The following is an 18,227-nucleotide window of genomic DNA, read 5'->3' as shown; positions in this document are numbered from 1 at the left end:
TTTAAGCTGGTCTCCCAGCCTGGTTTTAGCAGGTCAGGCTGCGAAGACCAGCTTTGCAGGGCTGGGAGGACCAGCTAAAACCAGGCTGGGAGACCAGCTAAATCCAGCCAACCATCTTAGGCTGGTTTTAGCTGGTCTCCCAGCCTAGTTTTAGCTGGTCTTAGCTGGTCAGGCTGCAAAGACCAGCATTGCAGGGCTGGGAGGACCAGCTAAAACCAGGCTGGGAGACCAGCTAAATCCAGCCAACCATCTAAGGCTGGTTTAAGCTGGTCTCCCAGTGTAGTTTTAGCTGGTCTTAGCTGGTCAGGTTGCAAAGACCAGCTTCACCAGCTGTACAGGGCTGGGAGGACCAGCTAAATTCAGCCAACCATCTTAGGCTGGTTTTAGCTGGTCTCTCAGCCTGGTTTTAGCTGGTCTTAGCTGGTCAGGCTGCGAAGACCAGCTTCACCAGCTTTGCAGGGCGGGAAGGACCACCCAAAACCAGCTACTTCCATTTACAACCAGCATAGCCAAGATGGCCAAGCTTTCAGCCTGGTCAAGCTGGTACTGTAGGTCAGCTGGTCTTCCAGCCTGACCAGACCAGCTACAAGTGTCATTTCAGTAGAGCAGATTGTAACTTTTCTCTCATATTATGATAAAATTTGTGGCTCTATTTGAATATACCTCTTGAAACAATATACAAAAATGACAAATTTTACATACTATGTATCTGACCCAGTCTGTGAAAACCCAGCTAAAGTCCTTTTTTGTTTTCTACATAAAACCATCCTTTATAATGTAAAATACATTCTTTAAAAATATATCCTTGATATTGTTAATATTGACGGAGTAAGGTAATGTCAGAGATTAGTGCGTCAGTACAATACATTCTGACTGACCTATGACACCACCATAATAATTCAATAAGCCGCATGCAGCAAACTACTGATTTTTAATAAATGTCAAATATATGTATTTATACTTTAACAAAATCCATCAAAATACAATAATATTGGAAATATGTTGCAGTTATGAAATCTCTCAGGCAAAGTTAAAGAGTGAGATATCAAGAGCCCTGTGTTACCTCTAGGACATCATGTGAAACAAGCATAGAAATTTGAGAATTTGACAGAAATTGAGAATTTGTCTCTGATGTTTTGCATTAATGTGAAGTAAGTTATTACAAACATGTGCAGAGTCTGATCCATGATGTGAATATTAATGAGAAAGTTGTGCGTGTATAAATATGCCTGTAGTGCAGTGGTTCTCAGACTTTTTAACTTTGTGACCCAGTAATCTAAGACAACATTTAAAGCCCATGCTGTTTCCAAATTCTACGCAGGCTCACGAGTCACTAGTTTTTCCTTTTTTTGATGCAGGTTTATTCAGTTTCAAAGTTAAAAATATTGAACATCATTAACGTTTATACAGTAACACAGGGCTGTTGAATGCTTTACTCGGATTGGTTGAGAAATGTTCCACAGGTGTTGATAATTGTCCTGCAAATGCACAAATAACCTGTCAAATGTCTTAAAATAACCACCAGAGCGATGTTAGCTCCACTTCGCATCATAACGCATTACCACCTTGGGTGTGCATTATTTTCGAAATAATTAAATGGCCCGTTGTCAATTATTTCTTACATATTCTTCAGTTAATGCATGTGTGACTGTGAAAGATAAAGATCTGTGATAAAAATGATCAAAATACATATGTTTAAGTTGGCTGTGTTTAATTTTAATGAAACTGCAAGTACACTTTAAGTCGCTTAGGCATGCCATGCATTTGCATGCATATGACCATATATCACAAACATGAGCAATTTAATTTGTGTATGCATCGGCTTCATAACTTTTAAAAATCCTGCGTCAAAAACAAGATGCCTCTTGTACACATTCCATCAAAAGATCCAGCGAAGTGTACTTGGAACAATTTTGGTTATGTACACATGTAGGTAGAGATATGTATGGCGAGTTTACCTGGGTTGGCATTCTTGCATTGTGGCTATTATGAGTGGAAAAAGAGCGACCTTCAGGGTAGTCATCAAAAAAACATTCAGCATTAGTTTTCAGTGGAGCAGATTGTCTGTGCTGAAGGCTTTGAGACTTGTGTGCTTGTTTAAAATGATGGTATAAATCCGCAATGTTTCCCTGGTTTTGAGTGACATTCACAACTTTTGTCATTTAATTTAAACATGAAATGCTGCCAACCATACGTTTCAAGATTTCATTTGTTTTTAAAGAAAAAAACAGCCTTCTCTGAAGAGATAACTGCATGCCACCGGCCTTTTTTGTTATTTTAGAATGAATGAACAGCTTTGTGTTCACTTAACAATTGATTTGGTTTACACTCAATGAAAACAAACAAAAAAATAGATTTGCAGAAATAGGCCCTGCATTAAGTGAGAGCAAATGATTTGTAAGCATTTGTAAGCAATAATGCACCTGCTATTCTTCAGGAACATTTGTTAGACAGGGTGGGAGTGAAATTTGTATTAGTTCAAGCAATCTGCAGTGAAATATATTTTAATTCAAGTAATTCAGACTCATATTTATTGCACGTTTCGATCACAAGATCTTCCTCAGGCATATATGAATATACAGGCATATTCATGTATGCCTGAGGAAGATCGAGTGATCAAAACGTCGCAATAAATATTTTCATCTTTTGCAAGTTAATAGTGTGCGGGATACCCTTTATTTTTATATATGGTAGGACTTCATTGTCTGTCTATGCTACGCACCTATCCGGGACTAACAGGTGTGTGACATTGTCCTTCTTGGCTGTATGGTTCCATAAAGAAGTAGTGTAAACTTAATATGATCAGCTTTGGTTTTGATAGCCTAAACTGAAAAACTATTTTGTCTTCGATGCAGATTTTAACATAACTTTCATAGTTCTGGATGTCTATAATATTTGATATTCCTATATTTTACTCTATGGGGAGTGCAGGCTGACTTTGGAGACAAGGGTCTTTCTTTTGTCCTTATCATTTATGCATATATGCATGGAGTCATGCATTTTATATATTTTGAATTAACTCAAATTTATCTTAATTCAGTTCATTTGGGATTCATTACAGTGGCTCTAATTTTACAGTAATAACCAAGTAAAGGTCAAAATGTGCTTCAATGCAGTGTGACCACATTGAGAAATACTGTATGTTTTGTGACACACACATGCATACAGATGACACATTTTCTTACCCTTGCAAACATTATTCAGGGTTTTACTACAGTTAAAACCAAAAAGACATGCTTACTATAGTTAAACCATGGTCACCATAAAATAACCACGGTTTTGCTACAAAAACCATGGATAATCATGGTCACTATAGTAAACCATGGTTTCATCAGTAAGGCAAAAAATTGTTAATTTTTAGAAAATAGAAATGCACTTTACATGGTAAAATCTGGTGAGATACAATTTTTCCCATTGTTTGTTTACAATGTTTGAATTCTCTAATTTATCCCATCTAAATCCAAAATTACCTTTTTTTTGTATTCAGGAAAAAACAAACTGAAGGACCAGCAGTTTCGTCTAAACTGGGCTTGGATTTCTCTGGAGAAGCCAAACTACTTTGTGGATGAGCAGGACAAAGTTCTCGAGGTTGTCCTACGACGACGAGGTTTCCTTGGAGAAACTTCTTTTGTTGGTAAATATGAGTCGACCGCATCATTTAATTTACATTTCTAGCATTTAGAGTAAAGTGCTTTCTCTTCGACATCCGCAGTTTTCCTTTACCTTATTTTTGTGCCAAAAACAAACTGCTGTTCAGAAACGATTCAACCAAGAAGTCAAAAGTACCTTCATTAGCATTCTGTTGTGTCTGTCTTCACAGCGAGAGCTGGTTTTACTTAAGCCTATCAATAGGAAGCTGTTAGAGATGTTTTTCGAAGTGCTTTTTGGCTTCTTTGTGAGATGAAAGCCCTCGTTCGCTCTTCAGGATCAGTCCTTTGTGTGGCCGTATATATCTGCTTATCTTGCCCTTCACTCTGCTCAGCCCGGTTTCACATGTGGTCAGTATTTATGAGACCGAGGGTCTTTGTACACGCTGCTTAGTTTTTGTGGTGTGTGTGTGTGTGTGTGTGTGTGCGTGCGTGCGTGCGTGCGTGCGTGTGTGTGTGTGTGTGTGTGAAGAGGAGATGTGAAAGTCCAAAAAGATAAACAGAGCAGAAGGCATCAAGAAAGATGCGAGGGAGGGGGCATAAGCAGATGTAATTACTAGCGGTCTAGTCTAATGTAGGTGAATGAAAATGAATGGCGTTCCCTGTCTCTAGGGGGCGGTAGATTAATCAAGCCTTCTCTGTGACCCTAATCAGTCCATTCACCTGTGCAGATGAGTTTGGTTATGTGTGCGCTGCATCCTTATTCGCCTAAATACACCATGCCCTAAAAGTATGTAATGTTTTCGTTATGGGAAAAAATTATACGCATTTTTGTAAGAAGCAAAAGGGTGATTCTCACGAAATCCAGACTGAAAAGGTGTCCAGCATCAGATTTTTTTTAAAAGCCATTGAAGCCAATTTATTTTTTGCACATATAAGATTAGGGCTAAACTTACTATAACAACTATTTTTAGAGGATTTAAAAAATATTTCCTATAGAATTTTAAAACATTTTTATATTATCATTATAAAAATTTATCATTACCGCAACATGATATTACATTAAATATATGCAACTCATGTTTCGGTAATGAGAACTAAAAAGTTGTCTAGGTACTATGACAAACAAAATTTCAACTTTTATCCGGTGAGAAAAAATAAGAAGTGCTTAACTGGTCTAAACTTACTATAACAATTATTTTTAGAGGATTTAAATTGTATTTATTATTTAAAAAATGTAGATTATCATTATAAAAAATTATCATTACCACAACATGATATTACATTAAATATATGCATTTACATACTCATGTTTCAGTAATGAGAACTAAAAAGTTGTCTAGGTACTAAGACAAACAAAATTTCAACTTTTATCTGCAGAGGAAAAATAAGAACTGCTTACCTGGTAGCCATCTTGAGTGTCACAGTCAATTATGTCCCTTCCAACAATTTTATATTGAAAATGTTAGTTCCTTTAGGGCTTAAACAATGACTGAAAATTGTTGCGGAGGATGAGAAAATTGTTCTTGGACACATTTATATTCCTTATTATTGTCGCTACATTTACCAATGATCACCAAATACCACATGTTTCTTTACTGTTAATGTTTATAGTACAACATGCACTGAAGCCTTAGATTTTTTAATTATAAATATTTCCATGTCAAAGAACCAAAATCCAGTCATGGGCGCATTGCGGTAATGAACATTTTGCCCTTAAATGTGAAAAAAAATTGTTTGTATGATGTCATGTGCAAAATAGTACATGAAGTTTATAACAGAATGCTTCTCTGTTACTTTGCATTTACTTTTTTTTCTTTTTCGCGAGAATCACCCAACGTATGCTACATGGAAGCAAACTGGGGTTTTCCGTATGATAGTGCGGATCCCCACATACTGTATGATGAATCTCCTTTCCTAAAATAATTTCCATGTATTCAAATTTTGTACAAGACGACAATTCTTATTGTTTTTGAAGGGTAGTAGGCATAATGCAGTTTCTATCCATGTAACATCAAAAGTGCGATTAGCGTACATCTTCTTCTGTACCCTTTGGAGTCAGATGCAGTGAATGCCTAACATCACTGCAACATCCTTACATCCCTCCAAACCCCTACACCCCCAGCCCCGCCGGTTTGGTGTTTCTTTTCTCTCTTTTCTTCATATCTTTCTTGCTATGCTGCTTGTTGTGGTGAGAATGAGCCCCCCTGTTGTTAGAGAAATGGAATTGAAAGCTCTCTTTCTCTTGTTTCCCTTTTATTGCTCTTTCTCTTATATCTTTTAGTCAATTTCAGTTTTTTCCAACCCCCTACTTTCTTGGCTTTTCTTAAAAGATTTCTTCACATGTAAAGACTTGGACAAAAGCAAGCGAGGGTTTTTGTTCTCTTCATAGTGGCGAGAGCATGTGTTCAGTCGAATTCAGAGATAGCATGCGGCTAATTGAACTTCAGTAATCTTATGGGTTTGATTTTATTTTTGTTTCGTATTTATGGGTTTGATTCCTAAAAATCATGCATATGCTGATCTTGAATGTAAGTTTGAATAAACATTGAAAATGAAATTTTACATATTTCTATATGTAAGATTGTTAGCAACAATTGGATGAGATATTTAAGACATTCAGTGTTTCTAGTGTCAGTAAAAAAACTCCATCAATATCTATCATGTAACTGATAACCATCACCTCCAAACATACAGTTTAGTGTTATGGATTGACAGATCAGTAATCTGTCCAGCATTGATTTATAAGACTGAAGTGATTTCGTTCCTAACATCTGTTCGGGAGGTTCTGGCAGACGAATCCCTGACGGTGGCCCTGCTTGATGTATCAGAGATCAAACGATTTCGGGGAGGTTGACGGCAGTCTTTCCCACTGTCTAAAAATCCCATCACAGCTTCTTATCAATGTTACAGTCGAAATAAATTGAGTGAACATGCTGTACTTTAGTAGTCCATGATCCTTAAATTTGTTCCTACATACTAGGTTTGGAGTAACGGAGGGCTTCAGCCCTGAGGTTTTTTAAGCTTGGAAATCTATTGAATAAATATCTCTTTCTGAATGGCATCGATAATACATAGAGATCCGTCGCTACTGTACCTCAGTTTTATAAGGCTGGGAAATGCAGACATAAGCTAATCTCTGCTCATAAATTTGATAATATGCTTCTCTGAGAAGATCCTTTGCAAACTGATGACTCATGACACCTGGAGATATGAAGTTGGGAAAAGTTGGTACAGATTGAGGTCAAACTGTTGTTTGTTGTATTTGAAGGTATTGGGACTCTGGATGGCAGTGCTGAGAAGGGGAAGGATTTTCTGGGGAAATCTCAGAAGCAGGTGCAGTTTAACCCCGGCCAAAGCACAGCCACGTGGACGGTGAAGGTTCTCCCAGATGGGAAATATGAGCAGTCAGAGAATTTCCAGATTATCCTGACTGAGCCGGTTATGGGTGCTCTGGAGTCCCCAGCAACAGCCATGGTTGAGATTGTGGATCCAGGAGATGGTGAGTCCAACACAAGCTGACATTTTCTGATAAATACAGGATGTCTGTCTGTCTCTCTGTCTTTCTGTTTGTCTGTCTCTCTGTCTGTCTTCCTACCTACTTATCTATCTATCTATCTATCTATCTGTGGTCCTGTACACACTGCTAATTGATTAGTTTGTCATTTCACTTTTTAATGCTTAACCCTGTTCTGTACACACACAGTTCAGTAGTTTATGGTACTGACAACTGCATTTTACAACCGAATTAAATGGAGGCAGTGACAACTGCATTTACATAAATTCTGCATAGTGTGTACATAACCGAACTGAACAACTTGTAGTTAATAAAGTGTTTAAACATGCATCATGGACATGACAGGTGTCTCTTCTGAAAAACTAAATGCCTAAGAGAGGGAAAAGTCTTCTGTATGCATGGTGCAGAAAATGACAGAGGCAAGAGCGTGTTGCCAGATCTTGCACAAGAACAGGAAAAATCCAATAAAAACCTAAATAAATCCAAATGCTTTACCTCAAAGATCAAAAACTTGATCAGTTCATAAGCCAAAAGCCATAAACGGTTAAGCACCAATACTGTATGTAAGAACAAAAAAGAAGAGGACCTGGCAACACTGCAAGACAGAGCGCTGTGAAGCAACCTCACAAATGTGTACAACACAACACCAAGACAGAGGTTTGTTGCAAAACGTAAAGTTGTTAATTTTTTTTAATCAAATTTGTGATAAGTGACTGATAAAGCACGCGGGACAATCATCACATTTTGGGTGTGAGTATTCTGTTCTGTACAGACATGACACGAACATTTAGGGATTCACTCCTTCATTTAAATGCAATTGTCTATTTTAAAAGTTTGCAGTGTGTACGAGGCCTACCTACCTACCTAGCTATCTGCCTGTCTTTCTATCTGCCTTCCTACTTACCTACCTACCTACCTACCTACTTGTCTGTCTGTCTGTCTATCAAACATTTTTCTCCTAAATGTCCTTCGAAGAAATGATGACACATTTAAATTCTGACATATTGCATGAGTTTAGTTAGGCTCATTTCTATCCAGGTGAAATTCCTAGCGTTTCAGTGAATTTGATCTATTTTAGATACAGTGTATATATTTTTGTACCTACAGTACCAGAGCTATAGACTACATTGCCTATTAAATAATATATGTATTACATCATCTTTAGCTCATGCATAACTCTTCATATAGGAAGGATCACAGTTCTGCATGGCATCTCCTGAAATTACACCAAATTCATGAATCCTTCTTTCCAATGAGTCAATTACGCTTCAGTGTGTCCCCCCCCCCCCCCCGCATTATCATCCCTGCCCATGACAAGATTCCTGGTTGTCCAACCCTGAGATTTATGTAATGATTAAATGAGATGATCACACTCCCTGTTTCAAGCACAGTTAACCCGTTTAATATGCCGAAAACCGTTACAACTCCTGCAAAGTGAGTCAGAGTTTGGACAGAAACAACAAAGCTGCTAAAAACATCTTGATCTGTCTTATTTTTACTTTTTGAATGATGCATATAAATAAACCACTGGCCTTATCTACATATTACAAATGCTTTTTTCCATTTTCACTGGACCTTGATTATAGCATTTCATATCTCTTCCTACCTGCGAGCTTTTAGCGTATGACCACCCCCGCATATCAACAGCCTTTCTTTTCATCTTAGATTCCGCTCGCAGCAATCTCTATTCCGTAAGCACCTTGTCGATAAATGTAATTTGCCGTCAGTGGGTGTTTGAGAAAGGTTTGACACATCTGCGCCCATTCCCTCTGTAATTAAAGAGCTTCACATGTAAAAGTTATAGTTGCATGAGTTTACAAGAGTTCAATTTGAGAAAGAGCACATTGCACTTTGTCTGTAGGATCCGGAGAGACGGCGTTTAACAGCGGAGATCTCTAATGAGATATTCGTAGATAAACTTGTCATCAAACTTTTCTTCACAGACCAGACTTTTATCTCTGGTTACAAAAAATCTGTCGGTCTGTTGATCAAACCCACCTCGATCGCACGCTGTCTGCTTTGAGTTTTCTAGCCGAGAGCTCTGGCAGAATTATTTGACTATTCATCATCAATAGTATCTCACATTCCCACAATTACGAGCGTATTTAGACGTGGGCCATGAATAACCGGAGGCTTTCTTTGTTTTATGCTTGTATTTTTGACTTTATCTTCTCCATGGGTTCCCCAGATAATTAAAAATTTCATCCATCACGCCAAACGCAGCCATACTCTCCATCTAAATGTTTCTTAAGCCTGCTATCTCTAGAAGTTATTTCGCCACACAAAAACACAAAAATCTCTGCCGTTTCCCCAGTGAGCTAATTATCGGTTTTACGGTAGGATTTGTTTTTCGAGGCTGGAGTCTCACGGGAGGCTTAACGTGACGACGAGTAGCTGCTCTTTCTAGTGGCAAATGTGGGGGGGGGGGTCCGATCTGCACGCTGCGATCCATTTATATTTTCTTTCAGGTTAATTATCCTTTTAGCGTTCATGCGTGTGAGGTCAGCTCCAAGTTGCCATCCTAGTGCATGAATATTTTAATGCGAGAGAGAGGTAGTTGTCTTCCCACAAGGCCCTTTGGAGACCTGCGTGACCCAGTTGTCACAGAGCCGCTCGCACGTGATGGCTTACACGGACCTGCGGCGCAGACAAACGGTGCATCTGGAGCTGCATCTGCGATGATTTGACAAGCTTCCTGCGCTGCAGCCACAACCTTTCAGTGCTGATTAGTGTAAAGAGGAAAAACAAAAAGAGGAAGGAATTAAAGGCGCTTACTTCAACTTTACTTTGTGGGTTTAATGTTGTGTGCTATAAAAGGGTTTGACAACCTTTTACAACATTGAAATACACTTTATTTTAAAGATGGGATTTGAAAAGGTCAGATAAATCGTGTAGTTTTAAAATGTCATTATGTTTATGTATTGAGGTTGTACTGACATTTGAATGATTTACTTAACCCTAACCCTAACATTTCGAGATTCACATTATATCAGTGCGAGGGATCGAATCCATGACCTTTATGAGCTGCTTATGCAATACTCAACCAGTTAAGCTACAGGGACTTAAACAGTATTTTCATAAGATGATAATGACATGAATGGGGAAAACTGCTTAAATGGGGAAAGGTAAAATCAAAATCATGATTCCGACCAACAATTAAAGGTGCCGCAGAATTTAAACCTGTATTTACCTAGGCATAGATGAATAATAAGAGTTCTGTACATTGTAATGACACATCATGAGTAAGGCTGTCACAAAGATTAAATAATCATCTCATCGCGATGATTTCAGATCACCGCAATGATTGTACATCTCTCTAAAAAACACAAGGGGGAGCTGAACTCCTGGGTAAAACATTCATTTCCAAAACAGCAATTCCAAATTAAGGGAAGTGAAGGATGCTATTCTTAAGAATCTGTAAGGAATAAAAAAATTTTTGCAGCCATTACAGACATGTGGTCCGGTACTAATATGACCGATTGGCTACTATTTAAGGCCTGTTTTGGTATAGTCAGTTTATTTTTATTGCATTTTTATTTTCATTTTTCAGACACTTTATTGTGTTTATTTCTAATGAAGAATTTTCAGTTTTGAAAGATATATTAATTAAATAATTACTTTTAAATATGCGTTATGTGTATTTATTATTTTAATATTAATATTTACTGCCAGGTAAACCTTGCAAAATATTTAATTAAAATAATCACAACAATGTGTGAAATTTATTTCATGAACAAACAAAAAAATGTAAGAGAATTAAATGTCAAAGAAAAAACACAGACAATTAATCGTCATAACGTCCAATTTACTATATTAACCGTCAGCCAAATTTCATAATCGTGACAGCCCTAATCATGAGCCAAAACACAATTGTTTCCTCCTTCTTATGTAAACCTTGAAGGAGCTGGACCCCGTAACTTTACTGTTTAGCAGCAGGAAGATATAAGACATTTTCTAAAATAACTGAAAATGTGTTCGTCTGATAAATGGACATTTGCATCTCGGACGGCTTCGGGGTGAGTAAATCATGGGTTTAATCAAATTTTTGGCCGAACTATCCCTTTAAACCCAGAGTATAGTTTTTTATTACATGTATATGAACATACACGCGCGGTCGAACGCACACCCTTGCAAAGCATAGTTTATTTGAATCGTACGTGTACACAGACGTCCAACGACCTACGCATACAAAGTATGCACAGTTACAAAAGTCTGTCTGTGTGCGTACAGTGCATGCATACTCTTCTGTTGACAAAATTTGTGCCACGCACACTGTATTAGGGATGCACCGATACCACTTTTTTGGAATACGAGTACGAGTACTTGCATTTCAGTACTTGCCGACACCGATACTGAGTACTTAATAAAAAAACATGATTTAAATTTACAGGTAACAGCTTTAGTCATATAATTTAACAAAAAAACAAAGGACAGTTTGTTGTAAACTCTGCCTCTTTGGACAACACAAGAGGCATTAACCCCTTACATGCCGCTCAAACATAGACATTTCTCAGACCGTGGTATTGATTCCAGGTATCGGGGGACTTTTAACGAGTACTAGTACTTTAGAAAATGTGGTATCGAGGCCGATACTCGAAACCAGTATTGGTATCGGTGCATCCCTACACTGTATGCAGACCTTCGCATATGTGTAAAAATGAGACTATTATTCTATTATTATTAGGTAGACTATTATTATTAGGTTGCTTAGCAAAGGCAGACTTCTTAACTCTTTCTTTCTTCTATTACCTGGACAGCCTGTCTCACCTTTTTGACCTTCTCCGTCTCCCTCTGTTCACCCACTGTTTTCTGCACCTATGCTCAGTCAAAACTGCAGATGATTTTACCGGGCACAGAATGTAGAAGAGATTTCTTACTTTCGATTCGTACACAACAAGGTCAATTATTCATTCTTGAGGGCTTCAATAGGCATTCTTTTATCCAAGACCTTTCTCTGTGTAAGACATTCAAAGACCAGTAGGCAAGGATTTATTTGTGCAGAGAGGGTTTTGCTCCGAATCTCAAATCTGTCTGTATAACTGCATTATGTTACTAAAAAGTCAAAAGAATGAATTGCAGTAGAGAGGGACAAACTTTTTAATGATTTTTGAACTTTTTTTAGATTAATGGCAACCTTTTGAGTTTGGCTGTGCAGTGATCGATACATTGATTTAATAGCAAATTTGCTGTGTTTTCTAACTTTGCCCAGGTCTTTTATCCAATGTCTTCGTCTATTCTGGCTAAGCCCAAACCTTAGCCGTTTTGTTGAAATATTTAAAAATAATACAAATAAAATAAATCTTCAAGGAGTCATTTTATTGGGTAGATCCCTCAATATTACTTAAGCTAAAACTACAACCATCCACTCACTTTATGCCAATACTAATGATATAATAATGATCATTTATTTTATACTAATAGGCAAATGTCTGGCTCATTTTGTGGGACTTCTCATAACATAAATGCAGCCCTAAATGTATTTTTTAAAGAGACAAACATTACAAGGCATAAAAAGTCTAAGCTCCGCCCCTAGCTCCACCCATGCTTCTATTACTTCTCCTCCTTAAAGGTAAAACATCACCTATTTCAATATTTCACTATGTTTTACCTCAACTTAGACAAATTAATACATACCTATCTTTATTCAATGCGTGCACTTAATCTTTGTACAGCGCATTGTGAATGTGTTAGCATTTAGCCTAGCCCCATTCAATCCTTAGGATCCAAACAGGGATGAATTTAGAAACCAGCAAACACTTCCATGTTTTCCCTATTTAAAAACTGTTACATGAGTAAGTATTTGGTGGCTTCTAAATTCATCCCTGTTTGGATCCTAAGGAATGAATGGGGCTAGGCTAAATGCTAACACATTCACAATGCGCTGTATAAAGATTTAGTGCACGCATTGAATAAAGATAGGTATGAATTAAATCGTCTAAGTTGAGGTAAGAACATAGTAAAATTTTGAAAACGGTGGTGTTTTCCTTTAAGCTGCGGTCACACTGGACTTTTTGTTCCACTGACTTTCATTTATAAGCATGAGAATGCATCAGACCGGAAATGTGACTGGCGATATGTAGCAAAGGTCTGTGAATTCGCATCACATGGAGCGTTGTAACAGTACAAAACTGGTTCGTCACTGCGTGACCTTTCTCTCTACTGAAAAGCACAAATGGACAAAGCCAAAGGTCAAATTGATGAGAGCTCCTTGCCTACTGTCCTCAGCAATGTCCGACAAACACTCGCAAGCTCAAAGTCTAGTGTGTCGAGTGTGTATTCACTTTGAAAACCTTAATCTGTCAAACTCTTTGCTTTATTTACTCTTTCTTAACTTCTATTACATGGACAGCCTGTCTCACCTTTCACCTTTTTACTCTCCCTCTGTGCCAAGTGATCACCTGCAAACATGATGATTGAAGATGTTTGCAAAGTTTCACAGATAAATGCATGGAAGGATTTGGGACAGGACAGGGCACGCAAAAAGTGCATCTTCTTTTGTTTTTACCTTATTGGTCCCTGTGCTTCCCTGCTGATTTTAGAAACATCACCAACCCTTCAATAACCGACTTTTTCCTCTCCGTCTAAAGCATTCTTTCTCCATCAGTTCAATGTGCTATAAAAATCTGTTAGATGTTGACTCAAACCTGACCTCCGGTATTTGAAAATAGCAACGTCTCCCACTCAGCCAGACGCTTTGCTGTGCAGCACAGCTCGACGCATAACAGGCACGGACGGATATCGATACTTCACGGTCCAAAGGCCACAAAAAACCTAATATAAAGCACTTGAATTCAAAAACGTCAATTTTTTTCATAAAAAATGTGCTTTTGCCGTTTGTGCAAGATAAATGCATTTTACACGCCCTGTATAGACTCTTGTGATGTGAAATAATTATATATTGAGGAATCAATTCAGCGCCTGTGGTGCTATAAACCCCTGCAGTAATAGACCTTCTCATAGGGTGTCTGTAAATCCCTCGGTGGCTCATATAACAGACCACTATGGTGGGAACAGAAACTCTAATGCTGAGCTTTATCTTTTTTCTCTTTGACAGAATCCACAGTGTTCTTTCCTCAAGCCAGCTTTGCAGTAGAAGAGGATGTCGGTGAACTCCTGATCCCTGTGCGCAGGAGGGGAGATGTCAGCGAGGAACTTATGGTGGTCTGTCACACCCAGCAAGGTGCAACACACAACACATATTGTACTTATACATTGATGGGTTAACACGATGTCTGGGTTAACCTTCTAAGACCCGAGCTTTGGTTTGTCTTTTTTTTAGGATTTCTTCCAGCTATTTTGGGGTTAGGAAAAACAATTAATATAATAACCATTTATAAAAAAAATATTTAAAAAAGAGGGTCTTGGTACATTTCTGGTGCATGTGTTTTAAACATCATATAAACTAATTTATGAATAGTTTTTCGGATTTTAATGTATCCCTTATAAATGCTCTTTCAGGGTCCGCCACTGGGACCGTTCCCACCTCGGTTCTGTCATATTCTGACTACATATCCCGTCCGGAGGAGCAGGCCAGTGTTCTGCGCTTTGATAAAGATGAAACAGAGAAGCACTGTCGTGTGGTGATCATCGACGACTCGCTGTATGAGGGAGAGGAGAGTTTTAACATCACTCTTAGCATGCCTGTGGGAGGACGACTGGGACCAGAATATCAGACCACTCGTGTCCATATACTGCCAGATCAGGATGACGGTAAGCACTTTTTAATGTTTGCTGTTTGGTAAATAAAACGTTTACAGCAGGCTGTAGATCATTGCACACCCATGAAAAAAGGGTTGTCAGCTTCTTGATCTTCAAAAATTAGCTGAAGCATTTTGAGCTGACCTTTACGGTACATTTACACGGTGCGAAAGCGTTAACGCTTGACAGAAGGCTCGTCTGAAACGTGGCCAACAGCCAATCACAGTGGCCGCAACACATGCTCCAGTCTTGCTTAAACGTAATTGGATGGCTTGCACTAGGCTTTTTGCATAAGGTGATCTGATTGGCTGACACACGTGTTGGCGCTTGAAAAGTTGAGAAATGTTCAACTTAGCCGCGAGCAATGGCAGTGACGCGACAGATTCATTATTCAGTTTGGCAACGCATGACGTCACCCATTAAAAGTAAAAATGAGAAGTGTTAAGGATTAGTCAATTTTCTTAAAAAATAAATAAATCAGATAATTTACTCACCACTATGTCATCCAAAATGTTGATGTCTTTCTTTGTTCAGTCGAGAAGAAATTATGTTTTTTGAGGAAAACATTCCAGGATTTTTCTTATTTTAATGGACTTTAATGGACCCCAACACGTAACAGTTTTAATGCAGTTTAAAATTGCAGTTTCAACGCAGTTTCAAAGGACTCTAAACGATTCCAAACGAGGAATGAGGGTCTTATCTAGCGAAATGATTGTCATTTTAAAAAATATGCACTTTTAAACCACAACTTCTATCTCCGGTCCTGTGACGCACCAGCGCGACCTCACGTAATTGCGTAATGCCGTGGAAAGGTCATGTGTTACATATATGAAACGCACATTTGTGGACCATTTTAAACAATAAACGTAAAGACATTAATTAGTATCATTCGACATACAACAACGTCGGAACGGTCCTCTTTCTGTACACTTGTAAACACTGGGGCGTAGTTTCGCATACTATTGCGTGAGGTCAACCAGAAGTTGTGTTTTAAAAGTGCATATTTTTTGTTGTCAAAAATGAAAACCGTTTCGCTAGATAAGACCCTTATACCTCGTTTGGAATCTTTTAGAGTCCTTTGAAACTCCGTTGAAACGGCAATTTTAAACTGCATTAAAACTGTTAAGTATTGGGGTCCATTAAAGTCCATTAAAATGAGAAAAATCCTGGAATGTTTTCCTCAAAAAACATAACTTCTTCTCGACTGAACAAAGAAAGCTATCAACATTTTGGATGACATGGTGGTGAGTAAATTATAAGAATTTTTTTTTTAATGGACTAATCCTTTACCGCTTTGCCGCATGTGAATATACCGTTAGAGGCTAGCACACATGCTTTTGATATTGATTTGAGCTCAAATTGGGTATAGTACAGTTTGTGAGTCAATGTAGCAGCAATAATTTCCTCAAAATCTCCACAAACCATTTCTGATTTTCAGTTTTCCACTCATCGAGAGAAAACCTCAAATCCAAAACAAAAGACAGAATTTCCAGTTTACTTAATGTATATCACAAACATTTGGATGTACAGTTTGCATTTCCCGTTTCTCAACACGTCTCTTTAAAATTTTATAGTAAAACTTTGCTTAAACCCACAAACTTGATTGGGTAGTATAGAAGTGAGTTTGGTTAGAGAAAATCTTGACAGTTAGGCACAGACATTAGGCAAAATCACATAACTTGCTTCCCATCTCATGCTCCGCTTCTCCACACCACTTGGATACTCTTGACTTGGCCACCAAAAGTTTAAAATTGGGTTGTTTTACTTAGCATTTGTTGTCTTAAATTTGAAACAAAGTGCTAAAAAACCTGAAAATCTCTACATCTCCTGCACATGCAGCAGGCAACCAATAAACCCAGAATAAACACAATGTAAATGGGCAACACTAAAATTCTCAGTCTGCACAGGAGTGTCTTTCTCCTCGGGCTTTAGGAGGATAAAGTTGAGTTATTCTTAAGTCTTCTTTCCTCAGAGCACGAGAATTAATTTCTTGGTGGAAAGCGAAAGGATTTTTGTTCTTTTATCTCTGTTTCACTGTTTTTATGCCTCGTAAATGTTTGCAGTGGAAAATAGGTGCCGTTGGCCTATAGCCCACCTCGAAACTAAAAGCGTGAAATTGCGCTCGGGAAAAAGAAAGTGTGTCCTCATAATAATTTATACCCACATATATATACAGTATATCCCACTATGTATGTGTGAACCCTCGCTTAATGTGGATTAGTAGTAATTCCCATCATGCCAGGACACGAGTCAAAGCTATATTTAAAAAAAAGGGTGTCACATTCTGTATATATGACAAATAGTGTTTCTTAATCCATAAGTAGTAGTCGGTGTGTTGGTGTCAGGTTTTACCTGAATTGTGTGGCTTAAATGTCCCAATTTAGGATAGGGTATATACGGTATACAGTAAGGGTCTGCTTAATGCGTGGTTTCTCTCATTACCTTCTTTTGGCACGTCTCTCTCTCTCTCTCTCTCTCACACACACACACACACACACACACACACACACACACACACACACACACACACACACACACACAAACAATACACCCCAGGCTTCAGTACTAAAGTGAATCCTTTTGTCTATGATACAATTTCCAGACAGTATTAGATTGTATCTCCATCTATCTGAGGCTCTTATCAGTCGACCACTAAAACATCAATGGGAAACATGCATGACAAAAACATTAAAGTCAAGCCTTGAGCCATCAATTGAGGGCGTAAATTCAGGGCTTAATCTATGGGATTTTTTATGGATACCATGAAAGTGAGTCAAGGCCCCTAAAGGCTTTAAGTGCTATATTTTAAAAACCATTTATACCGTAAAGATACATGAATCTGTGGTTTAACTTAGCATGTGTTATACAATATATGCTTGTTAATGCCTTGATTTAATCAACCACGGTAAAACCACAATTACAAACAGATGAGAGATACCTGCTTGCATGTTATATGCATTTACTTCAGTAGTATAGCATTAGTAGCACTGATCTAATCTTAAAGTAGATTATTTCTGTGTTTCGTGAATGTTTATGCTTATTAGCTTCATGCAATTAGCTTTGCATTATGTTAACATTATGCAAATCCGATGCATTATGTTACTCAAGTAAACTCTATTAGAACCAATTACGAGATGAGTCTCCTTTGGGCTTCGTGTAATGTAAGGAGTGCTGTTTTGCTGTTTTCTGCTGCCTGTGTGGAGTGTTAGGATCATTTTAGTTTACAAGGTTTGGGAGAGCTGTGAATATTAGAAACGCAATTCGGTTTTATCCCCCTTCTAGGTTTCATATCTTTTTCTATTGCACACACACTAACACTCATGTGCACATATGAAATATTGAACGTGTGGTCCTGGATTTGTTGCTTAAGTATGCCGTTTCATAAATTTCATTGCCGAGTAGAAGTGTTTTGTTTTAGCCCTAAT

The 18,227-nt window shown here is 38.0% G+C and overlaps 1 protein-coding gene across 1 annotated transcript in view; it reads left to right on the top strand.

Annotated features, from left to right (window-relative positions):
- frem2a (FRAS1 related extracellular matrix 2a) overlaps nt 1-18,227 on the top strand; it is a 62,380-nt gene that overhangs the window by 19,607 nt on the left and 24,546 nt on the right. The window contains exons 3-6 of the mRNA XM_065257839.2: nt 3,488-3,634; nt 6,859-7,089; nt 14,159-14,284; nt 14,563-14,814. Of these exons, the coding sequence (XP_065113911.1) occupies nt 3,488-3,634; nt 6,859-7,089; nt 14,159-14,284; nt 14,563-14,814 (756 nt within the window). The remainder of the gene's footprint in view (nt 1-3,487; nt 3,635-6,858; nt 7,090-14,158; nt 14,285-14,562; nt 14,815-18,227) is intronic.

This window comes from Paramisgurnus dabryanus, chromosome 10 (genome assembly GCF_030506205.2).
Source record: "Paramisgurnus dabryanus chromosome 10, PD_genome_1.1, whole genome shotgun sequence".
Lineage (NCBI taxonomy): Eukaryota > Metazoa > Chordata > Actinopteri > Cypriniformes > Cobitidae > Paramisgurnus > Paramisgurnus dabryanus.
This window is presented reverse-complemented; position numbering and strand designations above follow the sequence as displayed.